The 22,080-nt window shown below is 40.6% G+C and overlaps 1 protein-coding gene across 8 annotated transcripts in view; it reads left to right on the top strand.

Moving 5' to 3' along the window:
- EPB41L4B (erythrocyte membrane protein band 4.1 like 4B) overlaps positions 1 to 22,080 on the top strand; it is a 246,854-nt gene that overhangs the window by 142,020 nt on the left and 82,754 nt on the right. For 7 of the 8 annotated variants that reach the window (XM_073332653.1, XM_073332656.1, XM_073332654.1 and 4 more), the window contains 3 exons: positions 9,247 to 9,431; positions 11,394 to 11,429; positions 16,112 to 16,230. In XM_073332653.1, coding sequence (XP_073188754.1) covers positions 9,247 to 9,431; positions 11,394 to 11,429; positions 16,112 to 16,230 — 340 coding nt within the window. The remainder of the gene's footprint in view (positions 1 to 9,246; positions 9,432 to 11,393; positions 11,430 to 16,111; positions 16,231 to 22,080) is intronic. The other variant, XM_073332655.1, reaches the window with a different exon arrangement.

Raw genomic sequence — 22,080 nt, forward strand, 5'->3', positions numbered from 1 at the left:
ACCTGCCTGAAAGACCCCTAGCATACTTATCACTGAATAAATACTAATAGATAGAAAATGTAAATAAAGGTCCATTAACAAACATTCATATTAGTTCACAATATGTAATCCTCTCTAGATTTTTTTTCTCCATCCCAGTTCAGAGATCTGGTAAATTCTTTATAATTAAATACACACAGTATGTTCAACCCTTTGGAGTTAATGGGATTTGAAGATGCTCAGCACCTTGCAGCATTGCATCGTTTGAGAGAGAGAGAGAGTCTTTTTTTATTTATGCATTATCATATGTTCACACTGATCAAAATCAACTTGACGACGTATGTTCTAAAGGATTTCGGAGGACCATGGCACTTGGAGAGAAGACATATGGAGAATGCTTCTACTCTCCTATCTCTCTGACCAGCTGCACATCTTTTCCTTTTGGTTGTGTTCGAAGTACATTAGTTCTCTCAACTCCAAGCAGTCTATTGCTCCCTGCAGCACACTTTGTGGTGACAGCTCATCTTCCCATAGTGATTTGCTGTTTGGGTATTCTCAAAGCGCCTCCTCTCATAGGCAGAAGAGTCTCACTAACCATGGTTCTCCCAAGCAGCATGTAACGTGCAAGCACTTTTCAGATCACCAAGGATTGTTCTGTGGACCACAGTTGAAGAACCACTTCACTGAATGATTTGTTCACCAAGAGATTAGAAAGACCCCTTCAACTTTTAAGGAAAGAAGGTTGAGGTGATAAATCCTACCAAGAGATCATTCAGAAACTGTCTCAATTACATTAGCATTGTCAATCATATTTTCGTTCCCAATATTTGTTAGGCTTTTTTGAATTTGTCATGCTTTGTACTTTCTGTAGTCTGTATTTTTTTGCATTTTGTTTTTCCTATTAGGGTCTGAAACTTTGAGCTACTGTTCTAAAACACCTCCCCATTTTTATTTTTATTAAAAAGATAAATTTTTGAATTACTAGAAGAAAGGTCCAGAACAGGAGCACTTTTTAAAAATTGTAGTCACTTGCTAAAAAAAAGTTTTAAGGAATTTGAAGAGTAGTTTAAAAAAAAGTCATTATATTTAAAAGCCACATTTTTGCTCACAAAATGTTCTGTTGCTCAGTCATGTCCCCCCGAAGAACTGAAAGGAGCAGCCATTGAACTCAGTTGACAGTAGGAAATGTTGGTCTAATACAGTTTAAAGTCAGACAACAAGCTGTTTAAATATTTAACAAATACTTTTTCTCCAGTCAATCGGTTTATAACAGTCCCACAAACAACATGCAACTTGCCCCACAGCATTAGTTTTTGCATTTTCTGAGAGTCATGGGGAAACAGAAATGTTAAACCGTTTATGCAGTCACACAGAGAATATTGACCAGTTGGATAGCAGTACAGTCAATATCTGAAATTCCCAGGTTAGAAAAAGGGAGAACAATGTTTACATCCTGGTTGTATCTTTTATATCCATGTGCTAAATCCTACGTTTTTGAGGCCACTCAGCCTGGCAGCTTTGTCAGTCAGCAGGACCACGCTGTCTGCATTCAGGAGAGACTGCTTTTCCTCCACTTGGGGCAATGGGAGAGAACCAAGGGAGGAGGAAGATTGGGGCCTAATGGGTGGGTGAAGAGATGGAAAAGATACCCAAGATGAGACGGTAGAGTGAAGAGGGAGAAGAGAGCCCAATGTTGAACCACAAGTGGGACAGAGGAGCAGGGAGAGAGACTCCAGCAGAAGGGGGCATCTGGGGAAAAGTTAGATGGAAGGAAAGATTTTAGTGTTTGGTTTAGGGTGGGAGGAAATGGAAAAGAAAAGCTAACTGGAAGTAAACAATGATAAGGACTGAGGAGATAAAGAAGGCAAAGTAGAAGGGAAAAGAGAATGGAAAAGCAAGGGAACCTGTGGTCTATGCAGCTTTAAAAACAATAGTGTGTATGGTTACTAGATCTTTAAGGTCTGGAACACACTGTTCCTTGCTCCAAAGAGGTGTTAATTGCACGTGAAACTGATCACTTTGAAAAAAAAAATTTTGACCTAAAAAAGGGAACATTTAAAATGATTGGTTTGGGGGTGTTTTATTTTGTTTGTTGGGGGGGAGGGTTGGTGACAATATTTTGCTGCTGTTCAACCATGTTCTCTTACAGCTGGTCAGAATTTTCAGCAAAAACATAGTCTGAAAATTGCAAAATAACTGAAATTTTATCTCTAGTCAGAATCAATTGGTGTTGGTTGGAGACTGAGCCTAAGAAGGACCATCTCCACTGTACTAAGTTGATTCATTTAGGTGTCACTTTATTTTCTTGTTGCTGATATTATTCTCTGTGGAAACAAGTGAAATTTCCTTTCTTTGAACAGTGTTAGTCTACTGTACATAGTTCTGGTTTCAGCTTGAATGGTAATGTAGATAGCATTAATGGAATCTAAACTTCAGCCTTAGCTTGTCTGTGTCTTGGATTTGCCTGCAGGGCCTTTAGGTTTTTGCGCATTGATTCCTTATGCCTCTGAGAGAGGATCCCTGACCCTTTTTATGATCCTGAATTTACAAACACCTGATCAAACCTTAGAGTGACTCAACAATAATTGCAGTACATCTTCATTCTGGTTTTAAACTTCTGAGTTTAGGGTAGCTCATCAGAAGAGCTTAATCTTTCCTATGTAGGGTCCGAGAAATTTCTTCCCAGTTAAAGTCCACTTAGTCATTCAGCCTCTAGAGGTGTCTTTAGGAATGAAATGGGCCCCTCTGGACCATCTTCAGTTGCTTCACACCTGCAATAGGATTTCCTAATTTTTCTAGTATGGATGTATATAGAGCAGCTTTTATACCTTTGTCTACACCACATAAACAGAGCATGTAGGCCTTCTGCTGCACTTTTTCTCCCTAGAGCATGCCCCTTACTCCCATGCTAGGTGTCAGAGTTCACACCTATTTCTCCCCCATCTGCTCTGTGACCATCCCTTTTGTTATATTATTTGCATGCAATAAAGCCCTTTCCAGGTAATCTGCTCCAGCCCATGTACCAGATATGGTAGTTAGCCCAGTATTTGCACAAACCAGGTTCACTCTCTTTTAGCTCATTTCTTCCTCATTCCTATCCACAAAGAAATCATAAATGTTTGTGTCAAGGTTCCTTCCCCACTCTGAACTCTAGGGTACAGATGTGGGGACCTGCATGAAAAACCCCCTAAGCTTATTTTTACCAGCTTAGGTTAAAACTTCCCCAAAGTACAAATTTTTTTTCTTTTGTCCTTGAACCTTTATGCTGCCACCATCAAAGTGTCTAACAAACACAACAGGGGAAGTGCCCACTTGGAAATGTCTCCCTCACAAAATATCCCCCCAATCACTACATCCCCTTTTCTGGGGAAGGCTTGATAAAAGTCCTCACCAATTTGCATAGGTGAACACAGACCCAAACCCTTGGCTCTTAAGAACAAGGAAAAACCAATCAGGTTCTTAAAAGAGAATTTTAATTAAAGAAAAAGTAAAAGAAAAATCTCTGTAAAATCAGGAAGGGAAATACCTTACAGAGTAGTCAGATTCAAAACATAGAGAATCCCGCTAGGCAAAACCTTAAGTTATAAAAAGACACAAAAACAGGAATGTACATTCCATTCAGCACAACTTATTTTATCAGCTATTTAAACAAAACAGAATCTAACGCATATCTAACTAGATTGCTTACTAACTCTTTACTGGAGTTCTGACCTGCATTCCTGCTCTGGTCCCAGCAAAAGCATCACACAAGACAGAGAGAACCCTTTGTTTCCTACCCCTCCAGCTTTGAAAGTATCTTGTCTCCTCATTGGTCATTTTGGTCGGGTGCCAGTGAGGTTATCTTAGCTTCTTAACCCTTTACAAGTGAAAGGGTTTTTCCTCTGGCCAGGAGGGATTTAAAAGTGTTTACCCTTCCCTTTATATTTACGACAGCTTGTTTGCCGTATAGCTATTCTCATGCACACTTAGTGTCATATTCCAGGCTTTACAGCCTATAGTAATACTTTGCATGGGTCAGGTGCTTTACAGGGTTAAAGCAAATTACAAACCTTAACTAAAATTAAGGGTTTTGAGCTTTTCATGAAATTCTGGGAGAAAATGAGAAGATTGAAAATTGAAATTTTTAAAATGTAAGTGTTAACGGAGAAAATGCACCACAAGCTATTTAATGTATGTTTTAGGGTTGCTTTTAACCAAATGCAGTAAAGGAAATTAAAATTTTGAAATGACAGAAATGTAGCGGCACTTGAACAGGAAATAAAGGTGAATCCAAAGAGAGATCTCTCTTTCACGATCCAGGGGGCTATTCTATTATGTTGGGACATAATTTGATGTCCACTGGTACCATATACATCACACGAAAGCCTACAGGGCCACACAGCAACTCCCTTTGCATGCACCAGCCCTGTGTGAAATGACCTATTGTAAAGAACCACATGATACCTTGGAGGTTAAGAGGGAGATTTAATACGCAAGTGAAAGTCAGGCCCCAAGACCCTCTGAAAGGCAAAGGGAGATTGACTCCTATTTATGCCTAACTCTCATTTGTGCTTTTTGAAAACCTCCCCCTCAAACAATCAAATAGGTGTGCTTATACCAGCACTGACTCTCCTTAGGGGGCACAGTTAAAACTCCTCTTGAGTTTTGAGAAGGTATTATCTCACAAATCACTGTCACCATCTCTCCTATTAGAGCTAGGTGGGTGGCAGGAGATTCCCAGCCCATTCAGTTCAAAGAATTCTGTGTAGACCTGATGCTGTAGAAAGATATCAGCAAGCTGCAAATCGCCATATAAGGCATTCTTCAGGCTGTGGATGGGAGGATGGAGGGGGTTGTGAAGACATGCATTTGAAATGCTAAGCCTTTTTAAATATGAAGAGATTACAGTGCTTAGTTCAGAGGGAATGCTTTTATAAGAAATGGATGCAGGTGTGACGTTTGTTGAAAGTCAAACAAAATATCACTCTACAATCTAGAAGCCTTTCTTTCTAAATCACCATCCACCTGTCGGGGGGAGAACCTAGACCCACTGAATGTACTAGCATTCCCATGGCCAGAGTAGTCCATGCATGCCTTCCCGCACCCACCCCTAGCGCACAGAACAGGGAGCTGCTCTGACACTGGGTTTCCAGAGTCCTCAAAACCATGTGGGGGCGGAGGCCCACCAATCACCTCCCAGTTACAGCTTTAGGCCCCTGGGAAGCACCTGGACTGCAGCAGACACCATGGGTGAAAGGGAGCCTTCATAGCCCAGCTCTGTGATATTGGCTAAGACCATTCTTGTGAAATCCTCGGTAAGAGGGTGGGAGAATTTCCCAGTTGAATAGGGATGATTGCTGGGAGGATGGGATGGAAAGGCATCAGGTCAGAAGCTCAGGGCTCCTCTGTGTGAGGATGGAGACAGTAGTGTGGTGAAGTGGTGATAAGACAGTGGAGGGGGAAGGCTGGATGGTAGGAAAATGTAAAAGTTTTAATTGAATAAGCAGCATGTCATAAGTAATGTTTGCCTGATTCAGAGCTAGGCTTTAGAAGTAGCAATGGAAACAGGGCAGATGAAGGGGGGCAAAGAAGTGAAAAAATGTGTATTGTATCATCTGTCCGACTACTTAGTATGTATGCTGCCTTTTTTGGTGAGATTAAAATAGTTTATGGTCAAGGGCTACGTATCTGAATTCTGGACTTCTGCCATCTTTGTGAAAAATGCAGTTAGTAGAATAATGAGGGTCGGCTAGTGGCCCAGGAGTGGGCAATGGACTGATTTAGAATGAAGCATTCGTCTTTTTCCTTTAGAGTATGGGCAGTATTGCACTACCTCTTTTCTCCTTGATGGTCAAGTAATCTATGATGTAGTAAGCTAGTAGGGCTTGTCAGGGAGACATTAAACTCAGAGAAAAGGTGGAGTGGTACAGCAAAGGGAAAAGTTGCAGAAAGGTAAATAGGCAGAGCATCAAAGAAAGATGCAATAAGAGGAAAGGATGTAGGGTAGCAAAATTATCTTTTAAGAGATTAAAATCCAGGTGGAATTTTGGCATACTAGGAAGGTCAAAAGAGAAATACAGGAGGAGAAAATATGGAAGTTTACTCATACAAAAAAACTAGGTGTCTATAACAATGTGAGAAGTCTGGGGAACAAGTGGAAAAACAAGAGGTCTTATGACGTGATCAAAACTTTGTTTTGGTTGGCATTACCTTGCTGGGGAAAAAACATAACTGCAATGTCAGTTCAAACTGGCAAGACATATCCATGAGAGAGAGGGAAAGGAAAGAGGAGAAGTTGTTGAGCAGAAAAGTAGAGAAAGATAATGTTTCAATTCTCTGGGTTAAAATAAAGACCATGAAGAACAGAGAAGACCCAGTGAGGTACCTATGCTAGAGCACACCAAACAATGGAGAGGTAGAGTTCGAGGTCTGTACTCCTAGAAGTTTTGCCTTGATGTGTGTTGGAAATGTAATATTAAGGCTTCCAAATGCCTTTAAATGAAATAGCGTAAATGACATGGAACGGGTAATTTGGATTCCTCAGGTTTGAGATTTTGGATTGGATAATTCCAAGTCTGTCATATGTAGGGCCAGTTCACTAGGTCAGAAGCTGCAGCCCCAGGCGTTCTCTGACTCACCAGTCTCCCACAGAACCTCATATGGGAGTGAGAGTGGGCTGTGATTATTGTCCTATCCTGCAAATGTACACAGGGAACCAGCCATGAAGGTGAGTTTGAATGTCTGTCATTCACTTTTGACCCTGAAGAAGGATAGAAGTTTATGGTTCTTTTGGTTAGGGTAGACCACCAAGGTAAATGGGGGATTTCACATCTCAGGTTGCTGAGCTGGTGTTTGTGCTGCTGTTGGATTCCTTATAGTTCATTGCCCATGGAGACTTGGACATGCATGTGAACATAATCTTTGCTGAGCTAACTCTTTACTTCCTTGACATGATGGACTTCCCTGGGTTTTACCTGTAAGGTTGAGTCCTTTACCCACATAGTCAAGAAACGTTTTCACAGATCTAGGGGTATACTCAATTTGATTACAAAGATGATTTAAATAGTTGAGATACTCAAATCATTTCCTCCATTTCAATATGGCAGCTATTTCACATCCATATCAACCTCTGAGACTTGATCTATGAAGTTTTATGATCTCATTGATGTTGATGAACAACTGGTCTCCTCTTCCAACCGGTGTGCCTATCTGCTCACCTGCAGCTATTATCATTTTTTTAAAGAGGACCCTCAACTCTATGATCCTTTACCATACTCTGGTTTAATGGTGATCTCTGTGTCTTGAAACAGTTGAATTGTACAAAGGATGGCAGCGAAGTCACCTGGAATCTGACATTTTCTACAGAACATTCATTTGTGTGTGCAAAAGAGCTATAACATAAGACAAAAAAAGTTAATTGTCCCCAGTCATAGACACCTCAAAAGGATTGTCTACGTGCACTCTCATTTAGTGTGCAGTCTCATTATCCTGGACTGATTTGTCCCATGAGTACTTCCTTCAGTTGATTGCTGTGTTGAAGATGTGGTGGTCTTGCTGAATGAGAGACTAGTGTCAGGTTATTTTCTCCAAACCTTTGGAGTTTGAGAACTACAGACTCCAGATGGCTTGTCATCTAGTGTTTGCATTTGATTTGGTTTCTAAGGAGGATATTTCTTATCTTCCAGTCTCCTCAAGACCTACCACTTGTAGATCTGAGCCATGTTTATCCTGGTCACTTAAGACAAGTGGGTTGGCTACGGTGCCATTACTGGCAGTCTGTTCCAATGTCTTGCTTTGTGAGAGGAGACTTCCAACTGTCCTTAAACATGCAGTGGTCCACCTCCTCCCCAATGAACCAACTTTTGACATTGAAGTGCCGGTCAGGTACCACCAGACAGAGCCTCTCATAGAGTTAGAAAAGTTTTTTGAGAAGGCCATGGTTATTGGAAAGGTACAAAGTTACGCACTTGGACACATCTTTTTGAAATAATACAACAACGTCTGTTTGCAAATGACTGGTTAATTTTGCTTTGAGAGGGTGGACGAACAAAGGTTTTTTCTACATAGTATGCTGTCTAGTTGGAAATAATCTGCTCATTTTTCCTTCTAATTCTTCAGTTTGTCTTTACTTCATGTTTTCAGGTTTTTCTCTCTTTCGTTGTAAACTGCCAGCAGGTGGATAAATGGTATCTCTTCATGTGTTCTAAATAGGCTGGAAATTCTCTTTTTTTAAATTTTTTTTTCTAATTCAGTGTTCCAAAACCTACTACAATTTTGAATATTAATAAATTTATAAAATATCGACTACTTTTTCAAATATTTTAAAATGTATAATATTCCATGAGGAAGAAACTTTATTTGCAATAATTTGCATAGATGGCATAAAGCACTTACTCTTTTTTGGTTGCTGGAATTAAGAAGCAATCAACATCTGCCGTAGACACTTCAAGTAATACATTTATATAGGACCTATCCAATTATTGAATAAAGTGTATGTTTGTATCTGAGTCAATACTGATATAGAATTAAGGGCAAACTTTCACTAAGATCTCAACCTGGTCTTCATTTCTGCATGCACAATTGTTGTGTGCTATTGTTCTCTTACAGAAATATCTATATGTACAAAATTTATTTGTACTTCATTTACCAGCACAAATGTGATTTCATTGTTGGCACAAGTAAATGCTCAACTAAGAATACTGTTTTTTCAGAATTTTATTATTCCCCATATGTGTCAAACTTTTCCCCCGAGCATTTTCACCATTTTTTCAGAGGCTCATTCCACCTCACTGTGTGAAGTTACTCTGATCCCATTCTCTAGATTCCTTAATAAGTCAAAGCAGACTGAAGATGAATTGCTGTGGTATGGCCTGGGCATTCTCTTACCAAAAATGAAAATGCAAATCCCCATCTGATGGGTTTTGATGTTTGCTTAGCTCCATGCTCTGGACCATATATCATTTACATTTGAGTCATGGAATATTTTTTGGGGGAAGCATCATTAGCATTTAAAGCAGAAAATAATTCACACATGAAAATCTTACCGCCTTGCTGTGCATGCAGGACTCCCATTGGTGCAAAGTGTTAGGGTAGGATATATGCCATTTTTTTTCCCAGTTAAATTGAAATGAATTAATCTTAAATGGGTGGAGTACTTGGGTTTACAAAAATTAAAGAACCTTCTTGAAAAATCGACATTGTCCCAGAAAAGCAGTTTAAATTCCCCAAAAAGGCATAATTGCTTTGTCACTTTAAAAGATTCTAATTTGAATGGAATTTGTTTCACAGCTACCCCTTGAACAACACTGACCTTCATCAGTTCAACATTGAAGAAAATGGTGGAGCACCATTTACCACAAAAATGTCTGGAAGGCATCACCACCACCATCACCGGCATCACCATCACCACTCTAATTATGGAGTAATTGTTCCCGACAGCAAAGATATTGTTTCTGGAGTTCCAAACCCAAATAGTAAGTCTATTAAATGTAACACATTTTCAGTAATTACTCTGGCATGAGATTTGTCACAGGCAAGGAGACAGAGAGCATCAAAGAAGGGGAGCTATTGCTATTGATTGGTTTCTGAAAATGGGGCCATTTTTGTAAGAAATTAATGCATCATTAAACACACACCAACCATTCAGGAAGTTGGAACGATATAACATTTATGAATTAACAGCATTGCCAATGAGATGTTGATTACATCCATCACTGTGCTGCTCTGCTAGCTGAATGGAGCTGTTGCTGCTCCAGACCCAGATCTTTCCATCCCACTCAAAAGCCTATGGAAGAGGGCTCTGAGGCAGCAAATCTTCCTGAGGTTCCCGGCAGAGTTCTTCCTCACCTGACCCATTATGATAAATAACCTTATATACTCTGCAGTTCTGTGGGATGCTCAAGCGATGTGCTCAGAGGCCCTGTGCCTCTGTAGCAACTCTGGCCCAAGACACCCCACTACACTGAAAATTTTATCAGGTGAACAAGTGCACCACAGGACCCTGGTAAGGTGTGAAGGAGTTGAGGGAGGGCTACTTTAGACGTTGTATGCACTGCATTAGCAGGCTTTCAACAGGACATGTACTGGAACCACCATTTCAGGGGCACTTGGGAGCATGTTTGATAATTGCCCAACCAGCAAAAGCAGTGTTCACCTGGCACTTGGAGACAATAGAGCTACGGTAGCTAAGAATTTAAATATACTGATTTGTGTATCTAAAGATGGTTCGTGGACCCCTTGTGACTGAGGTGAATTATTAGAACAACCTTCTCTGGACAAATTGGTCACAGTCAACTTGGTCCCAGTTGGTCAGCCGGTTAGAGCATTCCCCTTCCACTATCTCCAAACTCACAACATGAAAAGGGAATTAGTCCTGGCTGTTACTTCTCTGATTTGAAATGAGACTTAGTGGAGAACCACTTTCAACAAGCTTGCTCTGCTGGAAGAGAAAAGGGCACTGCTTGTCTTTTGCATGGCGGATCTTGGTGCCAATCTACCGTCTCCATCCAGTTGGAGTGTTTTGGAGACTGTGGACTCCCTGCAGATTTCTCTGAGCAGGCTGTTCCTTATGGGAAGCACTGCCCCCAGGCTACCATCATATGATGCCTGGTCAGCTGACCCAACCACTGCCCCATACCCAAACCCAAGAGTCAGATCACAACTAGGCATGGGTGGGACTGTCCTACTCCCCTTGAAAGGCCACTGTAACAAGGGAGGGCTTCTCCCCAGCTTGCTAAGAACTCTCTGCCCTGCCCACAGTCTCTTTTATACAGTTTTATTGTCCACGCTTAGGTCAAATCAACAAAAACGTAGTTATGCAACTGTTACATACCAGAGCACAATCTAGACTAATAAGTAGCTGTGTCACCCCTGCCCTGTAACCTGGGGTGCCCTTTGCAATGCCTTGATGCTGTAGCCTGCAGCCAGTAAGTCACTCCCAGCTATGTCTGTGTGGTGCAGCCAGCAAAACACACCTTGGCTCTTACCAGCCTTGGTTATGCTGCAGGGTGACCCCAACACACCCACAGTCCAGGATCTGTCCCACGAACTGTCTGTTGTATACTGCCCAGCCCTCTCTGGGACAGTACAAGTATGTTAAGTCTGTTATTCCTTTAAGGAAGTAATATGCACCCAACTTGTTGCCCCAGATGGAGTTACCCAGACATTTCAAATTGAACACACTGGATTCGATAAAGCAGTAAAGCAACTTTATTAACTATAAAGAGAGATTTTAAGTGAGTACAAGTAATGAGTCATAAAAGTCAGAAATGGTTACAAGAAAAAGAAAGATGAAACATTTACGAATGCCTAACTTAATGAACTATATTAAATTTAGAGCAAAGTTTCTCACCACATGTTCCAGCAGATTACTGACCAAACTCTCGGGTCTGGACTACTCCCCCAGAGTCCAATGGCTGCTTCCTTTGTCTTTTCAGGTACAGTGAATATGATGAGCATGGAGAGAGAGAAAGGTGCCTTGGGCTGTTTGTCCCTCCTTTTTATAGTTTCAGTTCCCTTCTTGAAAAACATTTCCAGCTGAGACCCAGGAGACAAAGAGGCTGTGTGGAAGGATATTCCCTGCTGGGTTTTTTTTTCACCTGTTTGAACTACTTTTGTTTTCCCTCCCCGCTTGATTATTCTGTTTACTGCTTAGATGCAAGTTAAGGCAAGCACGCATTCCTTCCTTTGTTTAGGACAGACCTGACTTCTCCCTGGGCAGGGCTGTGGGGTTTGGAACATGTGTTAATAACATCAAAGAGGGGAATCTTATAACTTCACATACAATGTTACCACACATATTTCACCAAGACAATACTGACCAGCAAATTATGAGTTTTCAAATGATACGTTACAAGCCATATTTTGTGCAAAAGATAATTACAACAGTGTGCAGGGTATGAAGACAGGAGTGTATTCTGTCACAGCAATTTGCCCAGGGATACAGTTATCAGGGCTTTTTCCCCCTTTAGTACTTAGATTCCATTTGCCCCCACTCCCAGCTCATTGGCTGTCCTAGCTCTCCAAGGCTCCCTGTTCCCAGTGAGAGCCCCAGGGCCCCTCTGTCTGAACCTTTCCAGGCTCTCAGCCTGACTCATTCAGCTCCCCCTCACTGGGGGGTGGGTCTCTTTCTAAGCCCTCTCTTTTAAAGCTATGCTGGCCCTGCTCCGTCTTAAAAGGCTAGTGTCACCCTGTGACAGCCAGCCCTATCCTGTGACCACGGAATTTTATTGATTTAAAACTCTCTGCTGGGATAAATTTGGCAATGTTTCCCCCCAAACACTAAGTGGCAGCTACAAAACTGTAAATTAAGAATCCAAGGAAATTTCAGGATTGATATTTAGTATCTAATTAATTTTTTTAATTGGATTCTTCAAATCCCTCTTATATTATTTCAACTAAGAATATTGAGTCTTGTGATGGGTCTGGGGAAAAGGCTAATCTTACCCATGAGGAAACTAAAAGGAGCATTCTGGCTTTCTACCAGAGGCCCAGGATAGAGTGAATGGTGGGAAGTGTGCAACAGGAAGAACTCGTGTGCAGAAAGGAAGAAAATGGTGGTAGTGGTGTGTATGATGCTGTGGAATGAAGTGACATGGGGACTGGTGTCTGAAAGGGGGTAGAATGAACAGTCGGGGTGTCTGTAAGGAAAGTGAATCAAGGAATAGCTTGGTGGCTAATTTGCTGAGAGTCTCAAGGGCACAGTTTGCATGTGAATGCAAGAGTGAGTGGGGATGGATGGGGAAGCATGGTGTGGTGTTTCTACTAATGGAAGAATACATTTGGAAGTTTCTCAGTGGAGGTGAGGAAAATGGGACCTCACGGGTCACCCCTTTTAATCTTACTGTCTCTTGAAATGGCCATGCCTCTGCCTTTTTGCTTGTTTCAAGTCATGTGGACTCACTTAACCCTGAGCTTTGACTTTGGAGTTCATGTCATGTGGAACAGAAGTCAGCCTAATCCGTCCAGATTTGCCTGTGTCCAGGCTGAAATCATAAACCCCTCTTCCATCTTATATGGTTTCAAATGAAATACAAAATTCCATCATCCTCTCCAGCAAGACACAAGGAGTGGGCTTGAGAGTACTGAATATTCAAACTAAGCTCTTTAAATGTTTGTGACTAGAGTATGGGATTTGGTACAGCAAACAAAACCAGTCAAAATTTGCCTGGTTTTCAGATTCTCAGTGTGGCTTAGTTATGAAAGTGTCGTCCAACTACTCAGAAACAAATCTTACATTTGAACAAGTTTTGTGATGGTAATTCAGCAATAGATTTCAGTATGAATTATTATATTTAAAATGTAGTTCTTCTGTAAAGGGTACCTATGGAGAGATGGTACTTTCTTAAGCAGCAGATCTGCTTCCTGTGTGTACTCAGAATCGCATCTGCTGACTTAAGTGACAAAAATAAAGTTTTTCTATGTTATGCAGCTGTTAACCCTGCCGTGCCAACACAGCTCAGAAAGAGGGAGTAGGATTCTATTCCGGTGTGAGTGTAATCAGCAGAATTTTTTACTGGTTGCCAATCAATTATAACTGTGCAAACCCATTGAAGATAGCTGGGACAATACAGAGATTACCTTGGCCGTGATATGAAGTTAATGGCGTTGCACAGGTGTCAATGAGAACATAGTTTATCCTACAGAGTCTTTTAAAGGAGATGGTGAGTGAGGGAGAAAGGACCCAGCTTGGCTCTCAGATCCCAGGTTAGGTTAGCAGTTACAAAAAAATATTCCACTTATTTACAGACCAAGTACACTTGATATGGAAATCAACAAGAGACAATGAACATACAATGTCATGTTGTTTTAACAGAATTTCAGAGTACAACTGCATTTTAAACGCACTAATTTTTTAAAGGTTTTTTGTTTTTTTGAGAGAGAGATTTGATGTCTTTTAAACTTAATGTTAACACTGTAAAGATTTTTTTTTAGGATTTATTTATTTATGTGTTTGTTTTGTATGACTATTTGCAAGTTGAACAGTGAAAACTAAGTTAAATTAACTGTTTTGGTTTCTGGTATATTAACGTAATGAATCAGTCGTGCAATCCAGCAAACTGTATAAATTATATTTGCCTTAAACCCATTTAAATTGTGTACTTTTTCAGTATTTTCTTTCCCAACAGGAACATAAAATGAATCTGTTTATACAAAATCATCCTAGCTTATCTAAGAAGCTGCATTAAGTTATTCACACAATGTAATTTCTTAGTTCAGAGCTTTATCACCAGGGAAGAAAATGTGATGTCAGCAATTCTGGACTGTGTCATCACTGACTGTATCAAACAAGATAACAAGAATGCAAGGAGCCCAGCCCTGGAAAGAGTTACTCAATGGCCCAGTCACCAGAAACACTCTTATTTACTTCAGTGGGAGTTGGATTCACTGCCTGGTCTCCAATTCAGCTATCCATCCCTACTCAGCAAAGCATATATTTTAAAAAACAATAAGGAGTCCGGTGACACCTTAAAGACTAATATTTATTTGGCATAAGCTTTCATGGGTAAAAAACCCACTTCTTCAGATGCATGGAGTGAAAATTATAGATGCAGGCATTATTATAGTGACACATGAAGAGAAGGGAGTTATCTCACAAGTGGAGAACCAATGTTGACCGGGCCAGTTCGATCAGGCTAGATGTAGTCCACTCCCAATAGTTGACGACGAGGTGTCAATTCCAGGAGAGGCAAAGTTGCTTTTTTAGTGAGCCAGCCATTCCCAGTCCCTCTTCAAGCTCAAATTAATGGTGTTAAATTTGCAAATGAATTTTAGTTTTGCAGTTTCCCTTTGAAGTCTGTTTCTGAAGTTTTTTTGTTCAAGTATAGCTACTTTTAAATCTTTTATACAATGTCCAGGAAGACTGAAGTGTTCTCCTACTGGCTTTTTATGTTATCATTCCTGATGTCTGATTTGTGTCCATTTATTCTTTTACCTAGAGACTGTCTGATTTGGCCAATATACATGGCAGAGGGGCATTGCTGGCACATGTTGGCATATATAACATTAGTAGATGTGCAGGTGAATGAGCCCCTGATGGTGTGGCTGATGTGGTTGGGTCCTCTGGTGGTGTCGCTAGAGTAGATATGGGGACAGAGTAGGCAACAAGGTTTGTTACGGGGATTGGTTCCTGGGTTAGTGTTTCTGTGGTGTGGTGTGTAATTGCTGGTGAGTATTTGCTTCAGGTTGGGGGGCTGTCTGTTAGTCTTTAAGGTGCCACCGGACTTCTTGTTGTTTTTGTGGATACAGACTAACAAGGCTACCCCCTGATACTTGACACCATTTCTTTAAAGTTAAGTATGTGCTTAAGTGCTTTTCTAAGTAGGGATGGATTTAAGCTCATGCTTAAACAGTTATTGAATTAGGCCCCATGCGAGCAGTACTTATCTTCAATAGGACTATTTAATAACTTGATCCTAATCGGACTGAAGTCAATGGGAGGCTTTCTATTGAGTTCGAAGGTCTTTTGATCAGACCCCTACAGTCTGAAGAATGGGTCCAAACTACTTTTATGTATTAACTAGCCTCACTGAGAAAAGGAAATGCAGAAAAAGTTAAGGACTCATTAAATGACATTTAATAAAACAAATAATATTTTTCTATTTCTAAATAATTTTCATATCTCCCACACTATCCCCAAGGTGGTTTAATAGGTCAATACAATATTTTCGGAGTGAGCCTCCTGTCAGTATTTTCTTTCTGCATAAGTGAGTAATGAAAAAACTCTGTTGAGTGGGCTGGACGAATTCCGGATGACAACCTCTAAGAGACGGGTATTCAAAGAAGAAAGTCTGCTATAGAAGCCAGACTCTGATACCCTAACACGCAAGTGGCATCTTTGTTCAAAGTAGTGCCAAGGCAGTCAATGGGAACACTCGTGAATTCAGTTGCTACTTATCTTGAGACACTCGGAATCTGGTCCGAAGTGGGTTTAAGTCACATTAGAATTTGGAAGAAGTTTGTTTGCTAAATAGAAAAGGGAAAATGACCCAATAAATGCATTTTAAAACTTCTTAGAGGGTATTACAGAAAATAGAAAGTATATAAAGCTTTTGACAGTATCCCCTCAGCAGCCAAGTGTTTTGATCTGCGATGCTCTTGTAGTTTTCCTTGAGATTTTGCTTTTTTTCTTTCTTTCTTTTGGGCCTCTTTTTAGAATTGAGCTCAGGACTTCCCGTCCTTTATGATAACACTTCTTCCCATCTGAAGAAGATGGAAGTGGAGACTGTGAAGGTAGTTGGACCATGGCCAGCTCTGCACATCAATATAAACAAGGTATAATAAATATTGTAGTGTATGTCAGAACGCTCCTTTGTTACTTGATCTTCAGCAGCTGATGTTACTTCATCATTAATTCAACCCAACATATTTGGCTGCAACTGTTTCACTTACTTATCTCCCACCATTTTCTTACTGGTCCTTAAATATTTCCTTCCACTTTCCCTTTGAAATTCAATTCAGCTAAAAGTAGGAAAAAAAGGCTTAGTGTGTGTATGTTTATATATTTCTTGATATAATTCATTTGCCCCATTCCTTTTAAGGTGTATTATTCACTGTGCATGTACTGTATGTATTTGAAATATTTACAGGATGGTAGCTGAACGACAGTAGGTTGTGGGGGGCAGGTGTGGGGAGAAAGATTGGAGCTCAACACTATCAAATGACAAAGGATTTATGGTCTTTTATTTAAACCATGATAAACCATACTTCAGCTGTGCTATTGTTTTGTTTTAGCTTTGATGGGTTACTCAGCTAGGTAGCGTAAAAGTGTTTAAAAAATCATATTCTTTCTTCACATAAGAAGAGTCTGTTATGTTTTAGAACTACATTGGCATAGGTTTACATGACAGAACCATACAACATGGTGTCCCATCCTACAGCTATTAACTTCAGAACTCTAGTTAAAGCCAATGGAGTTGTGCATATGACAAGTCTTGCAGCATCAGGCCCTTTAAGGCTCAATCCTACTGAAGTCAATGAAAATGTTGGCATTGAATTAAAGAGATGGAGAATCAGGACCTTAATGAGTAAACTGGTTGAGAGAGAAAGTAGTGTTTGGAAAGATTTCTGACTCTCAGTTCAAGAAGGAACCTAATTAAATGACTTTGTTAGTTTCATACAGAGACTTCTACATTGATGCTCTTTCAGCACAGGATCAAAGCATAAGCAAAGAAGGTTAAGAGGCATCTTGATTACCGTTTAGAAGTATACGCACCAGAAGGAAATACCTGATACTAGAAGGACCCCTGCTTATGCAGACAAAGGCATAACAAGTTCCAATGGCTAGAAGTAGAAGTTAGAAATTTGAGTTGGTCAGAAAAAGTGTGTGTGTTTGGTATTTTTTTGTGGAAAATGTTGACTTTCAGGTGAAAAAGCAAAACTGAAATATTTTGACTGAAAAACAGAATATGTTAATTCAGAAATGCTGCTGCTGTGCCTCATGGGAGTTGTAGTTTGTGTGCCTCCTGCTCTCTCCTCTATAGGCTGGGTTCCCTTTTGGTAAGGGGAGGGTGAGCATCCTGGGGGTCATGTGTCCATAGTGCATCGTGGGCAATGAAATTCACTGGGTGATCCCAGCCCATACAAGAGAGTGGTGATTTGAGGCAAATAAACTGTAACTCCATGTGGCACTGTGGTGACATTTCCAAAGCTGACATATTTTGAGTTTTCAGCTGAAAATCCAAACCTTTTTGCTTTTGTCGTGTTTGTATTTTTCAACAAAAAAATCAAAATGTATCACAACACAGACACTTTTTGAAAAACAAACAAATATATAAATACAAGTTAAAAAACCAACAACTTTGAAGAAGAATTTTCCAATAGCCTTATTAGAAACACTCAAACTGGAAATAGCATACATTTTTAAGTGAGGTTAACTAACCACTGGAATAACTTACCAATGGAAATTCTCCGTTGCCTGGAGTCATTAAATGAAGATTGGCTGTCTTTTGAATATTGTTCATATTTATTAAAGTAGTGCCTAGGGGGCCAACCAAGATCAGGCATTATGTTAGGTGCTCTACAAACATATAATAGTTTCTGCTCTGAAGAGCTTCCATTTAAATAGACAAGACAGACATGGGGTAGGAGAGAGAGATATAACACACACAAATAATATGCTGGCTGCAAACTACTAGTTACGAGGCTCGATGCAGGAATTCATTGGTGCAGTTCTATGGCCTATATTATTCAGGAAGTCAGACTAGATGACCATAATGGCCTAAAAGTGGCCTCAACATATCTAAATTTATATTTTAAATTGACAACTCATTTGAACCTGTATTTTCTAGTTGTTAATTCCCTTTTGAAGCAAACTGCTTTGGGGCTGAAATTTGTCATGCTTGGTATCAAACAAAGGTGAATTTTATAAAATAATTGGATGAAATTAGGTTGAGTGGTTAGGAGTTAATTTGATTGTCTGCTACAGCAAACTCCATCTCATGGGAATGAAGAATGGTTTAGGAAAAGGGGCAGAACAAATCCAGTTGACGTGATGATTGCTTTCCATTCATTTGGTGAGCAACGTAAATCAGTTTTGTGATGCCTGTTGGTCTCTTTGTCACCAGTGACATTATCTTTAGCCTTCAGGGTGAAAAGGAATATTGCAGGCATAAATATATTTTAATTTCCTTTCTCTCCTCTGCTTCTGTTTCTTTGCAAACATCTCTTCTTCAGTCCTTCACTGCTGCAGACCACTATGTACTGACTGCTCACCAGTGGTGTTACTTAGGGCTTGTCTACACTTACAGCTGTAGAGCGCTTTGAGTTAAACCAGCCTTCGGAGAGCACGCTAGGGAAAGCGCTGCAGTCTGTCCACACTGACAGCTGCAAGCACACTGGCGTGGCCACATATGCAGCACTTGCAGCTGCATTGGGAGTGGTGCATTATGGGCAGCTATCCCAGCATTCAAGTGGCTGCAATGTGCTTTTCAAATGGGGAGGGGGGGGGTGGAGTGTGTTGTGTGTATGTGGGGGGAGAGAGAGTGGGTTTTTGGGGTGTTGAGAGTGTGTCAGCATGCTGTCTTGTAAGTTCAGACCCCCCTCCTTCCCCCACCTCTCTCTCAATCACTCAAAACAAACATTAGCTGTTTGGTTTTTTTCTCAGACCAGATAAGCAGCTGGCACTCTGAAAGGGAGCTTTGAAAGGGCCACTTCCGCATTCCTCCCGAGTTCACAACAAAGACAAGAGAGGCCACTTCAGTTAATGGGATTATGGGACGTTTCTGGAGGTCAATCAGAGCGCTGTAAGGTAACTCCTCGTTTACACTGGAGCTGCAGCGTCTCACCCAATACACAAGAGCCGTTAATCCTCTCCTGGAGGTGGAGTACCAGGAGTGCTTCAGCCAGGGAGTCAGAGCGCTCTATGTGCCTTGCCAGTGTGGACGGGGAGTAAGGTAGAGCGCTCTGGGAGGCTTTATTGCGGTATAACATGCAAGTTTAGCCAAGCCCTTACACTAAAGCTGTGCAGCTGTCTGTCGCTTACAAGGCAGCAAAGCCTGTAGCTACTGCAGTAGCAAATGACCCCTGACTGGTGAGAAAAGATAAACAGTTGACTGGTGTTTCTGCGATTCTTCTCTGATCTGATGCATCTCTGTGCTGAATAAGGAGCAGGATGTGTTCAGCTGGGCCTTGCCTTCACTAGAAAATAAGGTGGGTTCTTAACTTGTGTTGGCTAGCCTGTGGAAACTGATATGGTTTAAGAACCTGATGAAGACAAGGTGGTTTGTAGTTAGCAAGTTGATAAACCCCAGGTTCCCTCACAGTCTTCACTTGGTCTGCTAACTCATGTGAAAACTACAAACTGCCTTGTCTTCTCTAGGCTCTTGCCTCATGTTTGTTACTGTCTGTTAGCTAACATGAGTTAAGCAAACATCATTTTTCCTAGTAACGATAGGCACTTTTACTCGTAAGGAGGATTCTGAGTTTAAACATATTAAAATTAGCTTAATAGGCTAAGACACATATTAAAAAGAAATTGTGGGGAGGGCTAAAACTATAGAAGTTGCTGTTTTTATCCTTATTTGGTTCCAAACAACATATGAACTTTTCAGAGTAAAGAAGAAGGATTGAATCCCCTTAAATTTAAAGAGGAAAAACAAAATCCAAACAGCAATAGGACCGCAATAATAAAAAATGAATACAAAATAATATCAAGTAACATGTGACATGAGTCTGAGGTTACTCAACCCACTCCTACCAAATAGCATTCACCTAAATGCTACCTGCAACTGTCCTATTTTTCCCTTCTTCAAAAAAAAAAAAAAAAAAACAACTGATTTTGTATCCGTGCAAGAATGATGAAACTTAAGTGAACCCATGCTACTAACAAACACCACTGATGGAGTTGGTGATGGAAAACTAACGTGCCATCAATTACCCAAAAGGGTGGCATTTGTAATAGTTATTTTTTTAAAAAAATAAATAAATAGCTTTTTAGTGTAGTATATCTCGAGTATTTCCACACCCACCTATTCAAAGATCATGAGCCTGTCTTGAAGATCATGAGGTGTGGTTCTTTTTTTTGCTAATGACTTTGGGTGTCACTTTGCCTTCTGGTTTCTGACCCTACAGAGTGCACTCAGCTCACGTTTTCAAACTAGATTACTTTTCTAAAAACATGACAGCCGATATTCTCCTGTATTCACAGGAATCCAGTAGCTGGGGCTTTCAGAAGAACACCAAATATCATGAGACTCGCGATGAAATTACAAGGGTTGCTAGAACTGTATCTTTATATACTTCTCTCGTGACTTCCATATTGAATGTGCTGAGTTTACACATCAAGATGGGATTTTAATAACTGCCAACCTGGTACAGAGTCTGAATACAGTTGCTATTCTTATGCTTCATTCACCATTGTAAGCAATAAGGGTTCTGGAAACTTAACAGACAATTTTGTTTATTGTGCGTAAGCACAAAATAGAGTGGAGTACAGCTTGCATTTTTACAGCCTGACATTATATGGGCTCTACAGTGCTGATAGTTTTAAAATCTTGTGTTCTGTCATAAACTAAGCAAATGTGGTTCCTAGAGAACACAAAGAACCTATCTTTATTGACAGCACTTCATCCACCAGAACCTTACTACTCCCACTAAGTAGTACCTTACACCCTGAGTAGCCGAGTATCTCCTTTTCTTTTACTTAGACTAGTCAGGAAGTAAGGCACCAGTCAATGTGACTGAGGGGGCACAACTGGTCCACAACTGTGTATTTACCATTGAATGAGTCCAGGATGGCATGGCAACCTTAACACCAAATATCTGCTTTCTGTGAGACCTGTATTATTATTTTCATGTAGATTTTTGTATTTTTTAAAAAATTATAGATGGGTGAAACGTGGCCTTATTGGTCTTGGGGTTCCCCTGAAACCTCTTCCATTTGGTTCCCCAAGAACTTAGTTCAACTCAAGTCCTGTCACTCAGGTTCCTTTATTTGGCATGCAGCAATGCTACACTGAGGTTGTTCAGGCTCCAGTGTACGGGGCGGTTATAGGGCATACCAAAGTTATGCAGCAAATCTCTTCTTTTATATACATTTATACAATACCTTGCATCTACGGTACATTGCATCACGTGTTCTGGGATTGGCATGGTCACTTTCTAGGAACCAATCCCTGTACAGCACACACTGTCCATGCACGATTTACTCTTTACCTCATCTTACATTCCAGGCTTATTTTATTCATTTTTATCTTGTCCATTGTAAATGGTTCCCTGGCTGTTCCCCCGTATCTTATTTAGTACAGATGGTCTGTTTCCATCCTGCAAATCCATTTACCACCCTAATCCTATCTCCCAAGAAAGGAGGCCGCCTCATGTCGTTATTCATGTCACGCCAGTCTACAGTTGGGCACATCTACAATGCGATAAAAGACCTGAGGCTGACTCAGAGCAGCTGACTTGGGCTCATGGGGCTTGGTCTGCAGGACTAGAAAATTACCATGTAGATGGTTGGGCTTGGGCTGGAGCCTGGGCTCTGAGACCCGATGTGAGGGAAGGTCCCAGAGCCTGAATGTCTATACTGCAATTTCATGGCCCTGCAGCCCAAGCCCTGTGAGATCAAGTCAGGTAATGTCAAAGCCATTGACGTCAACGGCAAAAAAACCATTGACTTCATTGCAGCCA

Source organism: Lepidochelys kempii, chromosome 2 (genome assembly GCF_965140265.1).
Source record: "Lepidochelys kempii isolate rLepKem1 chromosome 2, rLepKem1.hap2, whole genome shotgun sequence".
NCBI classification, from domain to species: domain Eukaryota; kingdom Metazoa; phylum Chordata; order Testudines; family Cheloniidae; genus Lepidochelys; species Lepidochelys kempii.